Source organism: Anopheles funestus, chromosome 2RL (genome assembly GCF_943734845.2).
Source record: "Anopheles funestus chromosome 2RL, idAnoFuneDA-416_04, whole genome shotgun sequence".
NCBI classification, from domain to species: Eukaryota; Metazoa; Arthropoda; class Insecta; order Diptera; family Culicidae; genus Anopheles; species Anopheles funestus.
Window position 1 is genome coordinate 17,535,452 of NC_064598.1, and position 22,641 is coordinate 17,558,092.

At 39.7% G+C, this 22,641-nt stretch overlaps 2 protein-coding genes across 4 annotated transcripts in view; one reads left to right on the plus strand and one right to left on the minus strand.

The window, feature by feature from the left end:
- Positions 1–13,183, plus strand: LOC125763246 (protein unc-13 homolog 4B-like). 3 transcript variants are annotated; one of them, XM_049426133.1, is made up of 11 exons: positions 1–1,070; positions 5,486–5,822; positions 8,884–9,233; positions 9,305–9,476; positions 9,648–10,240; positions 10,314–10,541; positions 10,618–11,128; positions 11,212–11,838; positions 11,924–12,351; positions 12,430–12,629; positions 12,719–13,183. In XM_049426133.1, the coding sequence occupies exons 1-11, from the start codon at positions 982–984 to the stop codon at positions 12,838–12,840; spliced, it is 3,657 nt and encodes a 1,218-aa protein (XP_049282090.1). In that variant the 5' UTR covers positions 1–981; the 3' UTR covers positions 12,841–13,183. The 3 variants fall into 3 exon arrangements, with proteins under 3 accessions (XP_049282090.1, XP_049282091.1, XP_049282092.1); XM_049426134.1 differs by having other exon boundaries at positions 5,579–5,822; XM_049426135.1 differs by lacking the exons at positions 1–1,070; positions 5,486–5,822 and adding an exon at positions 6,292–8,274.
- LOC125763254 (uncharacterized) overlaps positions 13,177–22,641 on the minus strand; it is a 22,284-nt gene continuing 12,819 nt past the window's right edge. Inside the window, exons 2-4 of the mRNA XM_049426145.1 lie at positions 14,086–14,553; positions 13,849–14,008; positions 13,177–13,784 (exon numbers count right to left, since the gene is read on the minus strand). Coding sequence (XP_049282102.1) covers positions 13,661–13,784; positions 13,849–14,008; positions 14,086–14,553 — 752 coding nt within the window. The 3' untranslated portion in view covers positions 13,177–13,660. The remainder of the gene's footprint in view (positions 13,785–13,848; positions 14,009–14,085; positions 14,554–22,641) is intronic.

Genomic DNA, 22,641 nt, shown 5'->3' on the forward strand with positions numbered 1-22,641 from the left:
GGCACCTCGAGTGCGATCTCCCAGTCGTTTTCACAGTCGTTTGAGAGCTTCCACGATGGAAGGCTGCTGCGCGAAACCGTGATCTTTGCTATGTGCGTGCGAGCCAACGAACGTAGGGTGTGCATATTGTTTTGTCCGGGCACGCGGAGTCTTTGACCAGTGTAGCTGACCGTTCACCTAGGAAGCGAAAGAATGTAACACAAGAAAACGAATGAAACATACAAAAGAAACGCAGATAAAGCCTTCCACGAAGCACGCAATAAACAAGTTGGCGAAGTGATTGTTGCTAAGGAATGAAACGCGAATATCGCCCGAAAGTGGAATACACGGGATTTATCTTAGAAACCCTATTGGAAGTTTGAAGGTCACACAGTTTACAGCAAAGAGCATTTACACGTGGCGTTGGGCAGCTTTCAAAAGCGCAAAGTGTATTTATATTTGAGTGTATCGCTGTGTCTCTTTGTGTACGTTCCGTATTACCCAAAAAAAACACGAACCAAGAGCAAACCGCGATCATCGTAAGTGGATTGAATCTTGTTTCTGCGAGGTAAATGGTACACAAAATTGTGCAAAAGAAGTAGTAAGCCCGCTTCACGCTGCTTTCTTTTTTCCTTCTCGTGAGCGGCCAGTGAGAAAAAAGTGTGCAAAATATCTTTCAAGCAAACCAGCCGGCAAATAAACGACGGTACAGTCGCGGGCTGTGGCACCACAGTGCATCGGTACGGCATCCCCGATTTCCCGATTACGTGATTACCGATTTTTGCCGCGATTGCCGCGTGTGTTTAGTAAAAATAGGATTCACCCTACCGAAACGATCGCCGCGTACCGGCTTTTCCCGGCTTGCAAGCCAGTGGAAAAGGTGAAGTTTTTGCATCGTGTAGGAAACGGGGAGCAAAAACAAAAAAACAAAACAACGAAGGTGGAAACAAAAGAAAAGCACCCTCTTTTTGCACCGCATCGGTACACATCCAATCCGTGCAAATGGTGGAAATGTCAGTGCCGAATGATGGAGATCGCCCGGTGAAGGAGTCACCCGGTGCTGCAGCGTCTGTGGCGGTGGCGAGTGACGGGTAAGCAAAAATGGTTTGCCAGCAAAGAAGCAAGAAAATGCGATACGATCGTGTGGTGTTTTGTTGTGTGTTTTGCTTTTGGGATTTTTGTTGTTTTTGTTTGATGAGTTCAATTGTTCACCCCAAAAGCGAGCGATTTTCACAGCGATGGTTGGGGTTGCTTTGGGACATCTTTACCTAATTTTAGTGCTTAGATTTTCTTCTTCATGATTCGCTATTATAAAAGCAATCAAATTCTAACAAACTGTAACAAATGTAGCAGTTTACATTAATACTTTTTATTTTTGTTAAACTTTCTATTTTGTTTTGATAAATTTTTAATTTATTTTCCAAGGGATTATTTTAGGAATATTAAAATAATGTAAAAAAACTATTAACATCATAAAAGATCATTTAATAATTTCCGTTATGAATGTTTTGTTGTGCATGTTGCATAATTTTAGGCGTATTATCCATTAAGGAAGTATAGACGTTCTAACAATTACAATATTTATTTGTTGAATACTTTTTCTTCTTTTATCTTTTATTCTATTACATTTTTGCTAAAAAAAAATTGAATTCATTCATAGTGCCATTCACATCTTGTCCTTATTTGGTCGCGAAATGGTCCACTTCGCTTTCTTAACATATTCAAAACAACGCTTCGGAACCTTTTTTTTATAAGAATGACACCAATAGTGAATTAGAGGAAAAGATGCCATCAAAATGATCGTTATTTATGGGTTTCGCCGACGATGTTGATCACTACACAGTAAGATCGCAAACATGCACCGGGTTGACATTTCGGTGTGAAGAACCCCATGTGTGGATTTATGTGTCTGTGCGTGCAAGAAGAAGAAGAAAAAAAATCATTGTGACGACCTTTATAAGGCAAACCGCCGTCACGTGATACCCACACACTCTTTACCCATTTTTTTTTGTTCGGTGTTTCATTGTGGGCGGAAAAGTAAAAGTTGTACAAACGACAACGAAAGAGGTTAACGGTCTTCTACGCTAGTGAAAGGGAAGAAAACCGAAAAGAAACACCACTCACAAAAGCAGTTCTGCATTACCATCTTAAAAGTATGTTATTAACTGCACAGCATATCGCATCGGATGATGAAAGCAAACACAAAAACAGGTTTGCGGTTTTGATTAACCTGTTCATCTAATCGGATCTTGCTATAGTCGGCTACGGTGAATTGCTGATAGCATTAGAATCGTAACAAGACTGCATCGGTCGATGAACAACCGGTTTTCTTGTGGGAAGCGATCTTGCCAGTACGACGCGTCGCATTAGCTTTAATGAGGGTGTTACAAAGTTATTCTACCGGACGAGGAACAGCAACCGGTTAAAATTTCCCTTCGGCTGTACTTGAAGGAAGGTCAATGTAAAAAGCATGTTTTCTCGAGGGTTAATGGATACCGAACCTATCCCATTAATGTATTACCGTCCGTTCGATAGGAAGTTCACCACAGACAAGAATCAACTGCGCCTGTCATAACTACCGAGATACATTTGCAAAGATCGCGTAAAGTTATTAATACACTTTATTGCCAGTATGTCTATTGGAATTTACTTTTTCTTCGTATAATATTACATAAATCTAATTGCTCGTTACTCATCTGGTAGCTTCGCGAGAGCAACTGAGAAGTTGTACTCAAGATTTAAACTCACGTTTAGTTCAATGAGGACTACAGATATGACGAGAAGCAAAAGATCCGACGGATACATCGTCACAAAATCTGTAATAGGGGCTTTGTGTTCTGTATACGTAAACATTGTTAAATATCCTCTTGCGTACCGGCGATTGCAGTGATAAGAAATGTGTAACATCTTTTCCCATCAGCGTGATCGTCTCCTCAACGCGATCACCTAACCTCCGGCACTCCGGTACGTTCGTGATGGGGTGAATAGTATTAATAAGAACACGAAACCCGCCGGCAAATACAACTTCTGCCATTGTTATCACACGCCTAGATTTATCGTACCCTTGCATAATACTCATCCATTTGCGTATGATTCATACGTCATCTGCATTCGCATCGCTTTTTAAGACTCAATAGTGCTCCAACCGTCGGAAGGTGTCAGAATAATAAATAGTAAAATGCAAAACGTCCATTTATCTTCCAATGAATCTTACATTGCCCGCATTCTTGGGTGTGAGACTTTGTTTTTTTTTTGATTGGTTTCTACTGATCAAACTCCTTTTTGCTGCCAAACATGGAGCTGTAGTTGAGCTTTTGCGTACGTAAATCTTACCCAGATTCGACAAACGGACATATTTACGAGTGCAAGATCGCACAAAGGTATGTTTGATGTTGTTGAGTTGGGTGTAAAATTTCGTAAAAAGATTCTCCCAATTGCCCAAGAATTTCCCAACGATGAGCATGGGAGTGTTTTGTTTGTTGACTGGAGGCCGAAACCGATTTGGCAGCTGGCTGAACTCCGGTGACTCATCGGTCGTTTACAATCGCATTAGACGGCCGTTGCCAGAGCCGTATACACAGGGGAATTGCCAGTTCTTCACTGCGTGATTATGATTCTATACCTGCAAATCAAGGTCAGAATGAGGAAGAACCCTTCAAATTAAGTGTAAAGTTAAACGCATTGTAAAATATCTAAGAATAGAGATCGAGCTATTCCTGTGAAGATATTTTCCTGAAGAAATAATAATAAATGGCATTTAGAAAGAGGAATTACGCACCTTACGAATATTTGTATCCGATCGGACGACGCTTGATCTTAATACAAATCATTGAGATATGCTTATCGATCGTCAATATATGAGCAAGGGTTCGTTTAATTTCCAAAGAAAAAAAAACCCTATTTCAAATATTGATTGTCATACATAACTGGCGAATGGTAAATATTTATCTTTCGGGACTCTCTCGTGAAACGTGAAATCTTAATCTGTCAGCTTCAGTGCACAGGCGTAACGATACGAAAAAAAGGCCGACTCACGTTAATTTCGGGGATTTACCAGATTCCTCTTTCGGGTTTTCCGTCAGCATATCATCATCAGCACTATTTACCGTTCAATAATTGACCACAATGTACTTATCGGCGAACCGCATCAGTTAACCGTTTGATGTAGGAATGCTACCAATCATCGATCGTTTCCCTTTGCTATTGTGTGCTACGAAGGGGCTGGACACTGTCCGGGTGGGAATGGGGTTTCTAGCTTCCAGCACGACCGGACGATCGCGAGTCTCTTTCGCCGGTATTCCAACGCGGACACAGACTGACATTTCCTGGCTTCCCTAGACGTAACAACAGCCACTGTCGGTGACAGTCCGGTGCATAATTACGCGACTAATCAACACAAAGCGAAACCCAACGAAAAACCTGTTCCCGGGCCCACGTACTACCCCCTGAAGGTAGTACGATCCGGAAGGGGGTTTATGATCGTTCGGCGGTGGGCAGTTACCATTTGTACAGGTCGACCGGTCTGGTGAATAAGATGCACGAGTAGGCCGCACGGTATGGTGGTGGAATATATTTTGTATGTTTCGTTTTTTTGTTTGTTTGTCTGCTTTAAGAAAGGTAATCTTGAACTTTTGAAAAAAGAAAAGGGAATCTTGAAAGCCTTGAATATTCATTTGCAACCTTCGGAACGGTTTGTTTTGTTTCTACTAGTGTTTAGATGTTTGGGGAGCTTTCGGTTAATCAAACCTTTCATTTAAATATGTGGCTCGCGCTATAAATACCAAAGGATAGAATATTAAATTTAATACAAATAAGAATCATCGCAATAAAACTTCTTTAATATAATTGTTAAACTAGCGATCAAAATAAATGTAAAATACTCTCTTTAATTCTTAATTCTTCTCTTTAAACTCATCACTCGCCCAAAACAGTTATAAACACAAAATACGTAATATTTTATCTCTGACTGATGAAACAAATGAAGTTACGATGAGCTTCACAGCACATCATACTGATAAAATATGCATCGTTCAAGATCAACCATCTTGAGATTTGAATTTTTATTCGATCTTTTTCACCGCAGTCAAACATCCATAAGAACGGGCCCCTTTTCTGTCTCTTCTTTTTACTCTCAATTTGTTTCGTTGTTTCCCAGTGGCGTTTATCAATCGGATGCGTGTGATTCGTATTTTATGTGCATAATAAACATCCCCAGAAGGAACGAGTGGCAAAGTTGGTAGCATTTTTTTTTTGCATAATAAAATCGGAACCGAATGATCATCGATCAAACAATTAAATTTATTTAACCATTTTTTTCTGATTTTTTTTTTCGTTTTGCATTCTCTTCTTAACCATTGATTGGGCATGTTTTTTTTTTCTATACTCCCTATCTCTCAATTCGGTTTGCGTGTGTTTATTTGGTAACCGGCACTATCGTGCTTGTAAATCTGCGATCTTCATGCGTTTTCTTTTTCTTCTTTTTTCCTTCCTGGCAAATTTTCACTAGCTCTAGCACTGGCAACAGTAAAGTTCACACTCCCTCCCTAACCACCAAGCTCTTCCCTTTCTTTCTTCCCACACCGTCCGTACCGGTACGCAGGCGGCAGGGTCGACGGAAGCCATTCTTCGAAAAGTTCGGCACACTGCTGAAGCAACGATCGGATGCGTTTCTGCTACACGTAAACAATCCCGTACCACCGCACGGTGAAGAATCGGACGCTCCGGGAAGTCATGCTAATGGTGGACTAGCTGGACCATCTACCGTTCTAGGCCCGGCCGGGATACAACCGATCGTCGCCAACGGAGATGTCTCACCGGCCAAGGCGAATGATGCTGAGAACTATGTAAGTATGTGGAACATTTATGTTCCGACGTGGTGGAAGAGGTTGTGAAGCGGAGCAAACGGGTCAGTGATACAAAACATGAGGGGAAGTACCAAGATTGAGTTGCATTAGCGTTTGCGGTGAATGTTTCCCTTTGTGTGCTTCCATAAATAACCCATCATCATCAATTTAAAGACACACACAGTTCGTTTGGTTTACGCTTGTTTGGTTGCGTGCGAAACGGGCTGTCGAACTTTGGTGATCGAGCACGAGGGGTGGTGTTTGTAACCCCCTTTTGGGGAGGATGCAAAAGTTTGCGTAATGCGTGGTTTCAGGGATTCATTAAAAAAGAAGTTTTAAAGACTAAGGTAATTAGGACTTGTCAAAGCTATACAACCGCCTTCGAAGAAGCATTAAAATTAGATGAATATTTTAAAATATTTAGAATTCTGTTGTTTTCCCCAAAAATTTAACTTAAAGCAATAGAAAAAGCAAATCTTTTAGTCATATCTTCTTAGGCTTTTAGTTAGGCTGTTCTTGAGTTCTTAGCTCCTAAAGGTATGCAATCGTACATTAATAATGTAGTTGACATTTACTTTCTTTGACATATTAAGAGGAACGAACCGGTGGCGTTGGGTTATCATTTGGTGGGTAAATAGTGGCAAAAAATATTGAAATCCATTTATAGAACAAGAACGAAATCGACTTTTTAAAAAGCAGATTACGGCCAAAGGTATACTTTTAGACGGTAAATTTAAAAAGGCGCCCAAAAGTATGCAATTGTATGTTGTAGTTTCTGATGAGAATTTCAGGACGTTCGGGAGGATCAGTGATCACATGCTATAAGAACTTTGAAAGTGAAGCGGAACGATATAATTCATTCAAAATCTTCAAAAGGTATTCACAGTCCCATCACAGTAAATATTGGTCTGGTATTGACTACATTAATAATTTTTCAAGTACGATCCTCACGATCAAAGCGTTTTTAATATCAAATAAATAAAAACTATTGAATCTGTTTTTATCTAAAGTATATTTTCTCACCCCCAAAGACCGTTCAGTAAGTTCACCTCGAGAATAAATATGCTTTAGATAATAAAAAAAACCGCTTTTCAAAACTCTTGCCCACACCTAACCGTGCAGCTAAATGGTTTTAAAGCAAAACCACAGCAACGAGTAAATACTTCTTTCTAAGCGCAAACATGCGTGCAATACCGGACAGAGGACCGAACCAGTAGGGGAGTGCAGAAAAAGAATTCCAACCAAAGTAATTAGCAACAGAAGATTAGCAATGAACCGATCGACCACATCCTCTCTTGGATGCACTAAACGAGGTGGCTACTTTCAACTTTAGCTAAATTAAAGAAACAACAATATTAACACACACACTCATACATGTGTGCTCATATTTCTTTTGTGTTCTGGACTATTTTTAAAGAAGCTACCGATCGTCCATATGGGTATGTGTTTCCCCAATTTTCCTCTTGTTTTTTCTGTTTCGTCTCCAACATTCGCGAGTGCTGATTGATGGGGTCTTAATGGGTTGATTTGTAAGCGATTGGATACTGCTGTTGGGTGTGTAAATTACGCTTTTGAGCTTGTGTGATGGGTTTTAATTATAAGATCTTCACGCATCCGCTATCTTCCAAGGACGTCGATAATCCTATCCGCTCAAGGGCACTGTTTTCGGTTCGTTTAAACCCAACTCAAGATTATGTGTGATCGAATTATGCATCTCATCGTATCGGTGTATGAGTAATACGGTTCGGTTTTCTTTCGTTTCATCACGATCGAATGACGCCAACGGTTCTAGTGTACCAGCACACAGTTGCACTTGCAAATCTCAAGTGGTTGGCACGAATCAGGAAGTCAGTTCTGTGCCGGATCCGTTGCACAAAATGTGTTTCACCCTACAAAACCCGATAGCATTAATCGCACACTACAGGATACAGGCCAAATGGGAAATGCAGCCTGTCAAAAATGCTTTCTCTGCTGCATGGCACATTCGTGCACATTCGCTTGCTCTAGTGCTCTCTATGAAGATGTAGCAGACGAGAGTAACGTCAAGATCTGCTGCTTGGCTGATAGTGCGGTGTGTGTGTGTGCTCCACGGAGGCTTTATCGCTTGGTGAATTACAACAAACCGATCACATGTTGTGAGTGTAAGACGCCACACAGTTGCTATTTTTAATTGCGCTCACTTAGTCGCTCTTATAAAGCTGCGAGAAGGAGAGAGAGAGTGTGTAACAATTACACCAACAGTACGATTGTCCTGCAGAGTGTAAATCTGTCCAGTGATGAAGACGCCCCCGGCGTGAACATAGTGCATTAGTGACAAAGAATAAACAAAACGGTCCACGGTTTTCATGGACTTTTCCATGAGTGGAAAATAATATTCAAGGTTTTAACACAAAGGACTATTGTTCGTGTCTATATTTGATCGTATTGGTTGCAGTGTGCTTAGAATAAAATGGTAATCTTTTGCAATTTACAACGGTTGTATCCATGCTAAAGTGTTACGTATTTGTAATCTGGCAAGATCGATGTGATCTTTAGATGTTTTTTTTTTCTTTCGTGTAGTGAATCACATCTGGTTTCACTTAGCAATGATTATGTGGTGTTGGTTGCGTTGAAATATAAACCATTTTCAGTAGCAGTGCTTTCGTACGCTTATGAGTAAGAGATGGAGCTTGTGATAAGATGAAATTTGATAAGCAAATTTAATGAATTATTTGACGAGAGTTTTAAATGTGCTAAAAAAAGGGTCTCTTTACGAATGGTTTATGCTGGTTGAAAGATGGCGAAAAAGATAAAAGCATGTAGATCGAAGTGTGCAAGTCCGTAGAGAAGGTTTCGCGTTCCTCTTGTGTCTTGTCTTGTGTGTTTAAACAACTAAATTGATAAGAACAACAAGCAAAGATCACCGCGTTTCATATATGAGCTTATTACCTTAACGCTTTTATGAAACTGTTCCCTTATCTATGAGTTCTCTTCCCATGCAACAAATGGTGACATAATAGTCCACCCCCTTTAGGACACCTTATACTAATACGCTCACTATACGCTCATCATCTCTGCTTAGGTTGAGATACTTTACGAAAAAGTGCTGCACGAAATCAAACAGGGCAACATCATTGATCGGCAAAAGAAGCTTACCCAGAAGAGCCTCTATGCCTACATCCAGGAAGCATTCGGTGTGGACGAAACAAGACATGCCGTGCTGGAGCAGCGTGTCGACACCATGCTCGCGCAGGACATCTATCTGCGGGTGGAAATTATGGAGGCCAAACTGAACCCACCACCGGACGCACCCGAGCAGCTACTGCCGAACGCGTTCGTGATCGTATATCTGCAGGAGAAACCACGGGAAACACATCGGACCGCCACAATACCGAGCACGCTGAATCCCACGTGGAATCAACAGTTTCCGGTGTAGGTGTTAGAAGTCACACTTACTTATGGGTATACTTATGGTGCTTTTTTATTCTATTACAATCCCATAGAGCCGTAAAACAGGACACGAAGGAAACGCTTATCATTGAAGTGTTCAACAACTCCAACAATCCGAACAAATTCCTGAGAGCTTTGCGCATCGCAAGGAAGTATCTGCTGTCGCTGTTTAATCCGGTCGCTTCACACGCTAAAATGATTGGACGAGCGAGCATTCCATTAGAGGTAATTCAACCCCTTTTTTGCGTTAATGTATTACGAAAAAACGGTTTGTAAAAAAGAATCGTTATAGTTTAAAAATACTTCACAAGTTGTTTCGCACATTCACACCTAGATGGCGCTAGAAGCCGTTCCTCAATGAAAATGATTTTACTTACCGTTTCGTTGCTTTTGCAGTCCATCACATCGACGGGATTGATATCGTGGTACAATCTGGCGAAGAAGAAAAAACCCGACCCGCAAGGTACGCTGAAGGTGAAATTTTTCTTCACTTCCAAGCTGGAAAAAGCCACCGCAAAGCACGAATACGAACAGATGCTACGCTGCATTCTCGAGTATGAGCTGCGCAGTTCAAGTGTGGCCCGTTACTGGTGGGCCGGTAAGCTTACGAGTGAAGGTGAAGCCATCCTGCAGCAGTACACCAAGTGTGCCAATCTAAATGCCACTGAGCAGACGCTAATTGCGTGGTTCGTTTACACGCAAGTGCATCTCACGTATCCGCTGTCGATCAGCTTGCTCGAAAGCGTACTGGACAAGCTGTGCGCTGGGTACGATGTGGCACTAACGTCGGATGAAGAGAGGGAACGCTTTTGGGACGGTATGCGCCGTATCCTGCCGTCCTGTTTGTCGATCATTGTGAAGATGCGTAAACGATTGGCCGGTGATAAGGATATCGTTAAAACGGTTACCGCTGTGCTGCAGTTGGTTTCGAAGGCGGACCAGTTGGCTGCACGGAAGGGAGCTAATCTGTTTTCCGACGCTACCGTACGGTAAGAGAAGAGATCTAACTTCAATATAGAGGAACAACACATAAATAAATCGTTTTTTTCCTTTCTTTCGCAGCGCCTTAAAACAAATCGCACTGGACTGTACGAAACATTCCACTATGAAGGAAGCTATAGTGCTGGCAGTTCAGCTCGGTGCAAGAACCTGGTTCGAGATGGCCCTTTCGTCTGCCATTGAAGGTAGCCAGTCGAATGAAGACAAACTGCGCTCGCTAATAAAGTTCGTACAGCTGCTGCAATCTGATCTTCTGCGTGCCAAGACGTACTACGATGGAGTCTTCAAGAGGTGTGTATGAAAAATGCTACCAAGAAATGGCCAAGAACTAACGAAAATGTTTGGAAACTCTCGTTTTTTTTTATAGCGTAATGGACATTGACTATAGTCGGGAGATTTGCATCCAGCACGAGGCACGTATCGTTTCCCATCTGCGACCGATCGTACAGACGATCTGCAATGGTTTCAAGAAGATTACGCTCCGGATGGAGCAGCTGGAGCGCCGGGCCGAAATGGAAAGTCTCGACATGAGTTCCACCCTGTTCGAACTGTACCTGATACTGAAGCTATTTCTCCAGCAAACGGACACGGTCGTACAGAGTGCACACAATCCATACATCGTCGAATTTCACCAATGGTTCCGTGGTGGTATCGTGTACTATCTGGATGTTTTTGCGATAAAGACAATTTCACGCGTAGTTACCGTGCTGGAGGAAGATGATCTTCGCAAGGTTGAACCGTTGAGCAATGGTCGGCTAAAATGTTCATCTTCCACACGGGAGATATTGGAAATTATATCACAGATCAAGATCTTCTGGGATCAGCTAGCGTGGCCGGATAAGGATGAGATGAAGAAGTTCCTGAAGCGAAGCATTGGTGTAGGTCTTTTTTTGGTTTTGCATGTCTTGCAACACATTTGTTAGGCGAAATACTAACAATGTTCGATGCTTCCCAATTCCAGGATATTTGTAGCTGTTGCATTTTCTATGCCGATCGTTTGCTTTCCAAGGTGAAAACTTTAGAAGGATCGTCCACTAATGCTACGGGAGGAATAAACTCGGCACAGCTAGCAACGCTAGAACGATCGCTTGTAGTACTCTCGAATGTGAGCATTCTGATCGAAAGCTTAGTACGATTACCGCAAGAACTAGGGTACAGTCAACCGTCTGCTGCTAGCGGTGCGGTAACAGACACAACGGAAAAGCCACGCAAAACTTCCCTCGAGCAGCTGATGGCCGATGAGATGTTACCGATCGATGGATTAGCGAGCTGGCGGCAGAAGTGTGTTCGCTACATTGCCGATCACGTCACACAGACGACGCGTGGTTTTATAATTGCCTGCAGTGAAGTAACCATGAACGGTGGAAGTCCCAACGGCAACACCGGAACAACGCTGGCCGGTGGATTCTTTTCCAGCAAACAACACCCATCGCCGGTAGAGAATGTGGAGCGATTGCGGCACTGGATCGTACAGTCGTCGACGTTGCTTACCGAGGGCCTAACAGAAGCGGATCTGCACACAGTCGAACAAGATCTGTGGACAACTCTCGAGACAACAATGGATGAAATTATTAAAAAGCTTCTAGAGGTACGGTTGACCTTCTCTACACGATGCCTCTAAAGGCATATTTTTATGTTTAAGTCTCATCTTTTATTTTCATTTCACGGTACAGAAAAAAGACTCCCTCGCAACGTTCCAGCGATTGCGGACCTGTTACGAACAGCTCATCCAGCACTACTTCAGCACACTAAGTGAAACGATCGCTTGCTCTACGATCGGCGAACGGTTGGAAACGTTTAGCTGCACCACGAATGAGCTTATCCACCGATACTACTTGGAGCGTGTCCGGCAACAGGATCAGCTGGAGGAGCCCGAAAATGGACAGCTTACCGTACGCTGCTGGTTCCAACCGGATGGACTACAGATTAAGGTGCTTCGGGCGGAACAGTTGCGATTGCCGAAGGACTACAAACATTCGTGTGACAGTTACGTGAAGATTAATGTGCTGCCACCGGATCAGTTCGGTGCACCGTTGCCCGAATTGAAGACAAAAACTAAATCGAAGAACTTTTCACCCATTTACAACGAAACGTTCACACTGTAAGGCAACGTTCCTGCATTTGATTTTACGTAGTCTCACAACAATGTTTTAATGCTCTTTATTTATTACTTTTGCAGGAAAATTAATCCCGTCCAACATTCCTTGAAGGACGCACTGCTGATGCTAAACGTGAAGGTGTCCGAGCTGCTTGGACTCAGCCAGAAGCATATCGGTGAATGTTTTCTACGTCTCGATGCCATTCCGGTGGTACGCGATGCTAGTGAAGCACACGAGATCGCACCCATCACCATTCCACTAAGTCTCCCGTTCACTATCGGTAAGTGTACTTCAAGCACGTAAATTCTCTTGATGCTTCAAAATCGTCACGAATCCAATAATCTTATTGCCCTGTTTTTTACTTCACAGCTTCATACTCCGTTACCGCACTCGAAAATCGAAACCATGACAAAATGGCGGCACAGTTTTTGAAAAAACTTAAACAAAAAATGGGCATCGCACCGTACACGATGAGTACGCTCAGTTTGTGAACGTCCTCACTTCACTTTATCGTGATTATAGTTGGAACAATTAATGTGCCGCTAGCGTTAATGTACTTGGTGGCATTAAGATAAATGATACAGGGATATCATGTCTTACTTTTAATTTTTAGTTATAGCTGTCCATTTTTGAGCGCATTGTGTTACTTTTTTTGATACAAACAATTTTAAAACTGATAATAATTTAGTCGTGTCGGCATGTTTTCATTTTTCTTCTTGCAGTTTAATATAAATACAATATGTAAAGTGTACCACTACTCACACACGAATGTTGTGCAATAGAATTAAACAGTTTCATACAAAACCAATAAAAGAGCAACATGTTGTGAACTAATTATGCCAAATTTTGAATTGATTTATGAAAGAAACCTGAAATGATGGAGACGCATGGTGCTTCATACATACCGTTAGGCTGCATACGTGATTGTTTTACAGAAATTGAACTAATAAGTTGTGTTGAAGTTTTCGGGTATGTTTTTACCCGAATGAACAAAAGTTGCAGGGCATGCAGATTTACCTAGTTTTTGAAAATTCTGATTTCCATTTACCCAAAATTTACGTCAAATTTTGGTCAATTCAGTGGTGCGATGGAGGCGCATTATCCCTCACGCACATTGAATGGCTGCATACGTGTTTTGGTGAGAGAATGGTTTTTTGTGGAAATAAAAGTACATCTATTCCAATGTTCTGTTAATAAATTATAAACATTCTTTAATCAACGTAACTCATCGTAATCACTAATTAACGCAAAGGCTTCTCTTCACCCCCAAGGTTCGTCTACTAACTGTTGTGTGCATATACATAATGGCAGCTAATTTTCCTCCTCCTGCCCCACATTGTTATCGATCCTATTTACAGTGTGTTCTTTTTCTTCTGATGAGTTATTCTGCTCTGAGCTAACCGTTGTAGTAGGAGGAAGATAAATGCTGTAGATCCTGTTGAAAAGAAGATATGCAATATTAGAAAACGTAAGGACTCTTCAAACGTGATCGAAGTTACCTCGAAACAGGGTAAGATTCATCGATTACGTCAAACATGCGTTTGAAGCGACAGGACAGCAGGTTCTCTTCCGGACAGTACAATGCGTTATCAACGGTAAATGCTTCCAGGGCGGTTAGAGCAAACTTGGTCATCTCTCCCAGTCGTTGTTCGTAGTCATCTGAATGGATAAAGCACCGTAAGAAGTTTAAAAATTGTGTCCTAATGGGCCACAAACACGACAGTCACAATTCTTACATTGTATATCGTACGATCGACGACGATCTTCTTCACTGCTTTCGTCGCCATGTCCACCACCGGAAGGCTTCAGCGTAGGAAGGAAGAACAGCAAACATAGCAGTGCGATAAACTTTACAATCTTCTTAAAGATGACCAGCTTGAGCAGAATCTTGCCGACGGTGAACAGATCGAACTTAAACTTGAGCTTGCTGAGTAGCCAATTCTCTGGACTAAAGTACGGCATGCCATGGCTGACCGGACCGGGCGGTGGTGGTGGTGGTGGATATGGTGCTGGTGGACCATAGATTGGTTTCGGTGGGCCATACACGGGTTTAGGTGGTAGACCATACTCTTTGTGTGGTGCAGGTTGGTACAGTTCATTACCGGTTGCAGTGGGAGGACCATAGTTTCCCGAAGGAACACTGTACTCATAAGAACTGGACGGGACGATGTTGTAATCACCGCGTGATATCCTTATCGGAGTGCCTTTTAAAGAGAATGTTTTAGCTTGGTTAATATAAAATATCGACTTCCTTTTACTGGCGGTAGATTACATTAGCCGCTCGATTAAAACAATTCTGTGTACTGATTCAATTCCTAAGTACGCAGCCAGTTCACTTCGTTCATTGTGAAAGATTCGAGAAAAAATCATTCTCTTGTCAAACGAGTATCGTCTATTGCTCGTATTTGATCGTAAATTTGGATTCACTTTATATTTTTATATATGTAACTCCGTCACTACATGCTTAGCAATTGTCGCATTTGCGAACGAGACAAATAAATAGATCTTTTGATAAATTTTAATATTATTTTGTATTCTGTTTTTAATTTAAAGCATTGTTTGAGTGAAAAGGAACGTATTGCAACAATTTCGCATTAAAATAAAACAAATTTTTAAATTTTGATAAATTGCTCAAAAAAATGGCAAGGGGTAAACCTTAAGAAATTTTCAAATTGTTTGAAGTTTTTTATTTTTTTATTATTTTTTACTCTTTTCCTTTTTTAAAGCATTATTTGAGTGAAAAGAAACTTATTGCAGCATTAAAATATATCACATTTATAAATTTTGCAATATTACTTCAAAACAAGAGCCTAAGCCTATACAGCCTTAGGAGATTGGCATATTTATAGAAACATCTGAGACATCTATACAGGCATACAGACATCTGAGGGCATGACCGTCCAAGAAGAAAATGTAGCCATTGGTGCCATCTATCGACCACAGGTTAAAGATTGGCGATTCGTTGTATACCGACCGAGTTATAGGCATAACTTTGAGCAAAAACGAGGAAAATTTTACATTTTGTCAAACAGGGTATGGAACTTGCTACCGCGAATAACTTCTGGCACAAACATCTGAGGGCATAGCCGTTCAAGAAGAAAATGTAGCCATTGGTGCCATCTATCGACCACAGGTTAAAGATTGGAGATCCGTTAGATACCGACCGAGTTATAGGCAAAACTTGGTGCAAAAATGTGGAAAATTTTCATTTTTTTTGAATTTTTTGATTTTTTTATTATTTTTCTTTCTTTTTTTTATTTCAAGCATTATTAGAGTGAAAAGAAACTCATTGCAACCCATTGGCATTAAAATGAAACAATTTAATTTTTTTTGCAAAATTTCCCAAAAAAATCGTAAGGGGTAAGCCTTATGAAATTTTCGAGTGGAAAATTTTTTTGAAATTTTTTTCTGATTTTTTATTCTTTTTTTAATTTAAAGCACTATTTAAGTGAAAAGAAACATATTGCAACAAATTCCCATCAAAATATATCACATTTAAAATTTTTGCTACATTGCTCAAAACTGAGGAAAATTTTACATTTTCTCAAACAGGGTAAGAAACTTGGTTCCTCGAATAACTTCTGGCACAGACATCTGAGAGCATGGCCGTCCAAGAAGAAAATGTAGCCATTGGTGCCATCTATCGACCACAAGTTAAAGATTGGCGATCCGTTAGATACCGACCGAGTTATAGGCAAAACTTGGTGCAAAAATGAAGAAAATTTTACATTTTCTCAAACAGGGTATGGAACTTGGTTCCTCGAATATCTTCTGGCACAGACATCTGAGGGCATGGCCGTCCAAGAAGAAATTGTAGCCATTGGTGTCATCTATCGACCACAGGTTAAAGTTTGGCGATCCGTTGGATACCGACCGAGTTATAGGCAAAAATTGGTGCAAAAATGTGGAAAATTTTCATTTTTTTTTTATTTTTTTGATTTTTTTATTATTTTTCACTCTTTTTTTTATTTCAACCATTATTAGAGTGAAAAGAAACTCATTGCAACCCATTGGCATTAAAATGAAACAATTTAATTTTTTTTGCAAAATTTCCCAAAAAAATCGTAAGGGGTAAGCCTTATGAAATTTTCGAGTGGAAAATTTTTTTGAAATTTTTTTCTGATTTTTTATTCTTTTTTTAATTTAAAGCACTATTTAAGTGAAAAGAAACATATTGCAACAAATTCCCATCAAAAAATATCACATTTAAAATTTTTGCTACATTGCTCAAAACTGAGGAAAATTTTACATTTTCTCAAACAGGGTAAGAAACTTGGTTCCTCGAATAACTTCTGGCACAGACATCTGAGAGCATGGCCGTCCAAGAAGAAAATGTAGCCATTGGTGCCATCTATCGACCACAAGTTAAAGATTGGCGATCCGTTAGATACCGACCGAGTTATAGGCAAAACTTGGTGCAAAAATGAAGAAAATTTTACATTTTCTCAAACAGGGTATGGAACCTGGTTCCTCGAATATCTTCTGGCACAGACATCTGAGGGCATGGCCGTCCAAGAAGAAATTGTAGCCATTGGTGCCATCTATCGACCACAGGTTAAAGTTTGGCGATCCGTTGGATACCGACCGAGTTATGGGCAGAGCTTAGTGCGAAAATGAGGAAAATTTTACATTTTCTCAAACAGGGTAAGAAACTTGATTCCTCGAATAACTTCTGGCACAGATATCTGAGAGCATGGCCGTCCAAGAAGAAAATGTAGCCATTGGTGCCATCTATCGACCACAGGTTAAAGATTGGCGATCCGTTGGATACCGACCGAGTTATAGGCAAAACTTGGTGCAAAAATGAAGAAAATTTTACATTTTCTCAAACAGGGTATGGAACCTGGTTCCTCGAATATCTTCTGGCACAGACATCTGAGGGCATGGCCGTCCAAGAAGAAATTGTAGCCATTCGTGCCATCTATCGACCACAGGTTAAAGATTGGCGATCCGTTGGATACCGACCGAGTTATAGGCAAAATTTGGTGCAAAAATGAGGAAAATTTTCATTTTTTTTTATTTTTTGATTTTTTTATTATTTTCCACTCTTTTTCTTATTTCAAACATTATGAGAGTGAAAAGAAACTCATTGCAACCCATTGGCATTAAAATGAAACAATTTAATTTTTTTTGCAAAATTTCCCAAAAAAATCGTAAGGGGTAAGCCTTATGAAATTTTCGAGTGGAAAATTTTTTTGAAATTTTTTTCTGATTTTTTATTCTTTTTTTAATTTAAAGCACTATTTAAGTGAAAAGAAACATACTGCAACAAATTCCCATCAAAAAATATCACATTTAAAATTTTTGCTACATTGCTCAAAACTGAGGAAAATTTTACATTTTCTCAAACAGGGTAAGAAACTTGGTTCCTCGAATAACTTCTGGCACAGATATCTGAGAGCATGGCCGTCCAAGAAGAAAATGTAGCCATTGGTGCCATCTATCGACCACAGGTTAAAGATTGGCGATCCGTTGGATACCGACCGAGTTATAGGCAAAACTTGGTGCAAAAATGAAGAAAATTTTACATTTTCTCAAACAGGGTATGGAACCTGGTTCCTCGAATATCTTCTGGCACAGACATCTGAGGGCATGGCCGTCCAAGAAGAAATTGTAGCCATTCGTGCCATCTATCGACCACAGGTTAAAGATTGGCGATCCGTTGGATACCGACCGAGTTATAGGCAAAATTTGGTGCAAAAATGAGGAAAATTTTCATTTTTTTTTTATTTTTTGATTTTTTTATTATTTTCCACTCTTTTTTTTATTTCAAACATTATGAGAGTGAAAAGAAACTCATTGCAACCCATTGGCATTAAAATAAAACAATTTAATTTTTTTTGCAAAATTTCCCAAAAAAATCGTAAGGGGTAAGCCTTATGAAATTTTCGAGTGGAAAATTTTTTTGAATTTTTTTTCTGATTTTTTATTCTTTTTTAATTTAAAGCACTATTTAAGTGAAAAGAAACTTATTGCAACAAATTCCCATCAAAATATATCACATTTAAAATTTTTGCTACATTGCTCAAAACTGAGGAAAATTTTACATTTTCTCAAACAGGGTAAGAAACTTGGTTCCTCGAATAACTTCTGGCACAGATATCTGAGAGCATGGCCGTCCAAGAAGAAAATGTAGCCATTGGTGCCATCTATCGACCACAGGTTAAAGATTGGCGATCCGTTGGATACCGACCGAGTTATAGGCAAAATTTGGTGCAAAAATGAGGAAAATTTTCATTTTTTTTTATTTTTTGATTTTTTTATTATTTTCCACTCTTTTTTTTATTTCAAACATTATGAGAGTGAAAAGAAACTCATTGCAACCCATTGGCATTAAAATGAAACAATTTAATTTTTTTTGCAAAATTTCCCAAAAAAATCGTAAGGGGTAAGCCTTATGAAATTTTCGAGTGGAAAATTTTTTTGAAATTTTTTTCTGATTTTTTATTCTTTTTTTAATTTAAAGCACTATTTAAGTGAAAAGAAACATATTGCAACAAATTCCCATCAAAAAATATCACATTTAAAATTTTTGCTACATTGCTCAAAACTGAGGAAAATTTTACATTTTCTCAAACAGGGTAAGAAACTTGGTTCCTCGAATAACTTCTGGCACAGATATCTGAGAGCATGGCCGTCCAAGAAGAAAATGTAGCCATTGGTGCCATCTATCGACCACAGGTTAAAGATTGGCGATCCGTTGGATACCGACCGAGTTATAGGCAAAACTTGGTGCAAAAATGAAGAAAATTTTACATTTTCTCAAACAGGGTATGGAACCTGGTTCCTCGAATATCTTCTGGCACAGATATCTGAGAGCATGGCCGTCCAAGAAGAAAATGTAGCCATTGGTGCCATCTATCGACCACAGGTTAAAGTTTGGCGATCCGTTGGATACCGACCGAGTTATGGGCAGAGCTTAGTGCGAAAATGAGGAAAATTTTACATTTTCTCAAACAGGGTAAGAAACTTGATTCCTCGAATAACTTCTGGCACAGATATCTGAGAGCATGGCCGTCCAAGAAGAAAATGTAGCCATTGGTGCCATCTATCGACCACAGGTTAAAGATTGGCGATCCGTTGGATACCGACCGAGTTATAGGCAAAACTTGGTGCAAAAATGAAGAAAATTTTACATTTTCTCAAACAGGGTATGGAACCTGGTTCCTCGAATATCTTCTGGCACAGACATCTGAGGGCATGGCCGTCCAAGAAGAAATTGTAGCCATTCGTGCCATCTATCGACCACAGGTTAAAGATTGGCGATCCGTTGGATACCGACCGAGTTATAGGCAAAATTTGGTGCAAAAATGAGGAAAATTTTCATTTTTTATTTATTTTTTGATTTTTTTATTATTTTCCACTCTTTTTTTTATTTCAAACATTATGAGAGTGAAAAGAAACTCATTGCAACCCATTGGCATTAAAATAAAACAATTTAATTTTTTTTGCAAAATTTCCCAAAAAAATCGTAAGGGGTAAGCCTTATGAAATTTTCGAGTGGAAAATTTTTTTGAAATTTTTTTCTGATTTTTTATTTTTTTTTAATTTAAAGCACTATTTAAGTGAAAAGAAACTTATTGCAACAAATTCCCATCAAAATATATCACATTTAAAATTTTTGCTACATTGCTCAAAACTGAGGAAAATTTTACATTTTCTCAAACAGGGTAAGAAACTTGGTTCCTCGAATAACTTCTGGCACAGATATCTGAGAGCATGGCCGTCCAAGAAGAAAATGTAGCCATTGGTGCCATCTATCGACCACAGGTTAAAGATTGGCGATCCGTTGGATACCGACCGAGTTATAGGCAAAACTTGGTGCAAAAATGAAGAAAATTTTACATTTTCTCAAACAGGGTATGGAACCTGGTTCCTCGAATATCTTCTGGCACAGACATCTGAGGGCATGGCCGTCCAAGAAGAAATTGTAGCCATTCGTGCCATCTATCGACCACAGGTTAAAGATTGGCGATCCGTTGGATACCGACCGAGTTATAGGCAAAATTTGGTGCAAAAATGAGGAAAATTTTCATTTTTTTTTATTTTTTGATTTTTTTATTATTTTCCACTCTTTTTTTTATTTCAAACATTATGAGAGTGAAAAGAAACTCATTGCAACCCATTGGCATTAAAATAAAACAATTTAATTTTTTTTGCAAAATTTCCCAAAAAAATCGTAAGGGGTAAGCCTTATGAAATTTTCGAGTGGAAAATTTTTTTGAAATTTTTTTCTGATTTTTTATTTTTTTTTAATTTAAAGCACTATTTAAGTGAAAAGAAACTTATTGCAACAAATTCCCATCAAATTATATCACATTTAAAATTTTTGCTACATTGCTCAAAACTGAGGAAAATTTTACATTTTCTCAAACAGGGTAAGAAACTTGGTTCCTCGAATAACTTCTGGCACAGACATCTGAGAGCATGGCCGTCCAAGAAGAAAATGTAGCCATTGGTGCCATCTATCGACCACAAGTTAAAGATTGGCGATCCGTTAGATACCGACCGAGTTATAGGCAAAACTTGGTGCAAAAATGAAGAAAATTTTACATTTTCTCAAACAGGGTATGGAACCTGGTTCCTCGAATAACTTCTGGCACAGACATCTGAGAGCATGGCCGTCCAAGAAGAAAATGTAGCCATTGGTGCCATCTATCGACCACAAGTTAAAGATTGGCGATCCGTTAGATACCGACCGAGTTATAGGCAAAACTTGGTGCAAAAATGAAGAAAATTTTACATTTTCTCAAACAGGGTATGGAACCTGGTTCCTCGAATATCTTCTGGCACAGACATCTGAGGGCATGGCCGTCCAAGAAGAAATTGTAGCCATTGGTGTCATCTATCGACCACAGGTTAAAGTTTGGCGATCCGTTGGATACCGACCGAGTTATGGGCAGAGCTTAGTGCGAAAATGAGGAAAATTTTACATTTTCTCAAACAGGGTAAGAAACTTGGTTCCTCGAATAACTTCTGGCACAGATATCTGAGAGCATGGCCGTCCAAGAAGAAAATGTAGCCATTGGTGCCATCTATCGACCACAGGTTAAAGATTGGCGATCCGTTGGATACCGACCGAGTTATAGGCAAAACTTGGTGCAAAAATGAAGAAAATTTTACATTTTCTCAAACAGGGTATGGAACCTGGTTCCTCGAATATCTTCTGGCACAGATATCTGAGAGCATGGCCGTCCAAGAAGAAAATGTAGCCATTGGTGCCATCTATCGACCACAGGTTAAAGTTTGGCGATCCGTTGGATACCGACCGAGTTATGGGCAGAGCTTAGTGCGAAAATGAGGAAAATTTTACATTTTCTCAAACAGGGTATGGAACTTGGTTCCTCGAATAACTTCTGGCACAGATATCTGAGAGCATGGCCGTCCAAGAAGAAAATGTAGCCATTGGTGCCATCTATCGACCACAGGTTAAAGATTGGCGATCCGTTGGATACCGACCGAGTTATAGGCAAAACTTGGTGCAAAAATGAAGAAAATTTTACATTTTCTCAAACAGGGTATGGAACCTGGTTCCTCGAATATCTTCTGGCACAGACATCTGAGGGCATGGCCGTCCAAGAAGAAATTGTAGCCATTCGTGCCATCTATCGACCACAGGTTAAAGATTGGCGATCCGTTGGATACCGACCGAGTTATAGGCAAAATTTGGTGCAAAAATGAGGAAAATTTTCATTTTTTTTTTATTTTTTGATTTTTTTATTATTTTCCACTCTTTTTTTTATTTCAAACATTATGAGAGTGAAAAGAAACTCATTGCAACCCATTGGCATTAAAATAAAACAATTTATTTTTTTTTGCAAAATTTCCCAAAAAAATCGTAAGGGGTAAGCCTTATGAAATTTTCGAGTGGAAAATTTTTTTGAAATTTTTTTCTGATTTTTTATTCTTTTTTTAATTTAAAGCACTATTTAAGTGAAAAGAAACTTATTGCAACAAATTCCCATCAAAATATATCACATTTAAAATTTTTGCTACATTGCTCAAAACTGAGGAAAATTTTACATTTTCTCAAACAGGGTAAGAAACTTGGTTCCTCGAATAACTTCTGGCACAGACATCTGAGAGCATGGCCGTCCAAGAAGAAAATGTAGCCATTGGTGCCATCTATCGACCACAAGTTAAAGATTGGCGATCCGTTGGATACCGACCGAGTTATAGGCAAAACTTGGTGCAAAAATGAAGAAAATTTTACATTTTCTCAAACAGGGTATGGAACCTGGTTCCTCGAATATCTTCTGGCACAGACATCTGAGGGCATGGCCGTCTAAGAA

Coding starts and splice junctions, on each gene's coding strand:
- LOC125763246 (XM_049426133.1), top strand. CDS start 982: ATGGTGGAAATGTCAGTGCCGAATGATGGAGATCGCCCGGTGAAGGAG. Junction 5,823..8,883: donor CGAATGATGCTGAGAACTAT/GTAAGTATGTGG, acceptor ATCTCTGCTTAG/GTTGAGATACTTTACGAAAA. Junction 9,234..9,304: donor TGGAATCAACAGTTTCCGGT/GTAGGTGTTAGA, acceptor ACAATCCCATAG/AGCCGTAAAACAGGACACGA.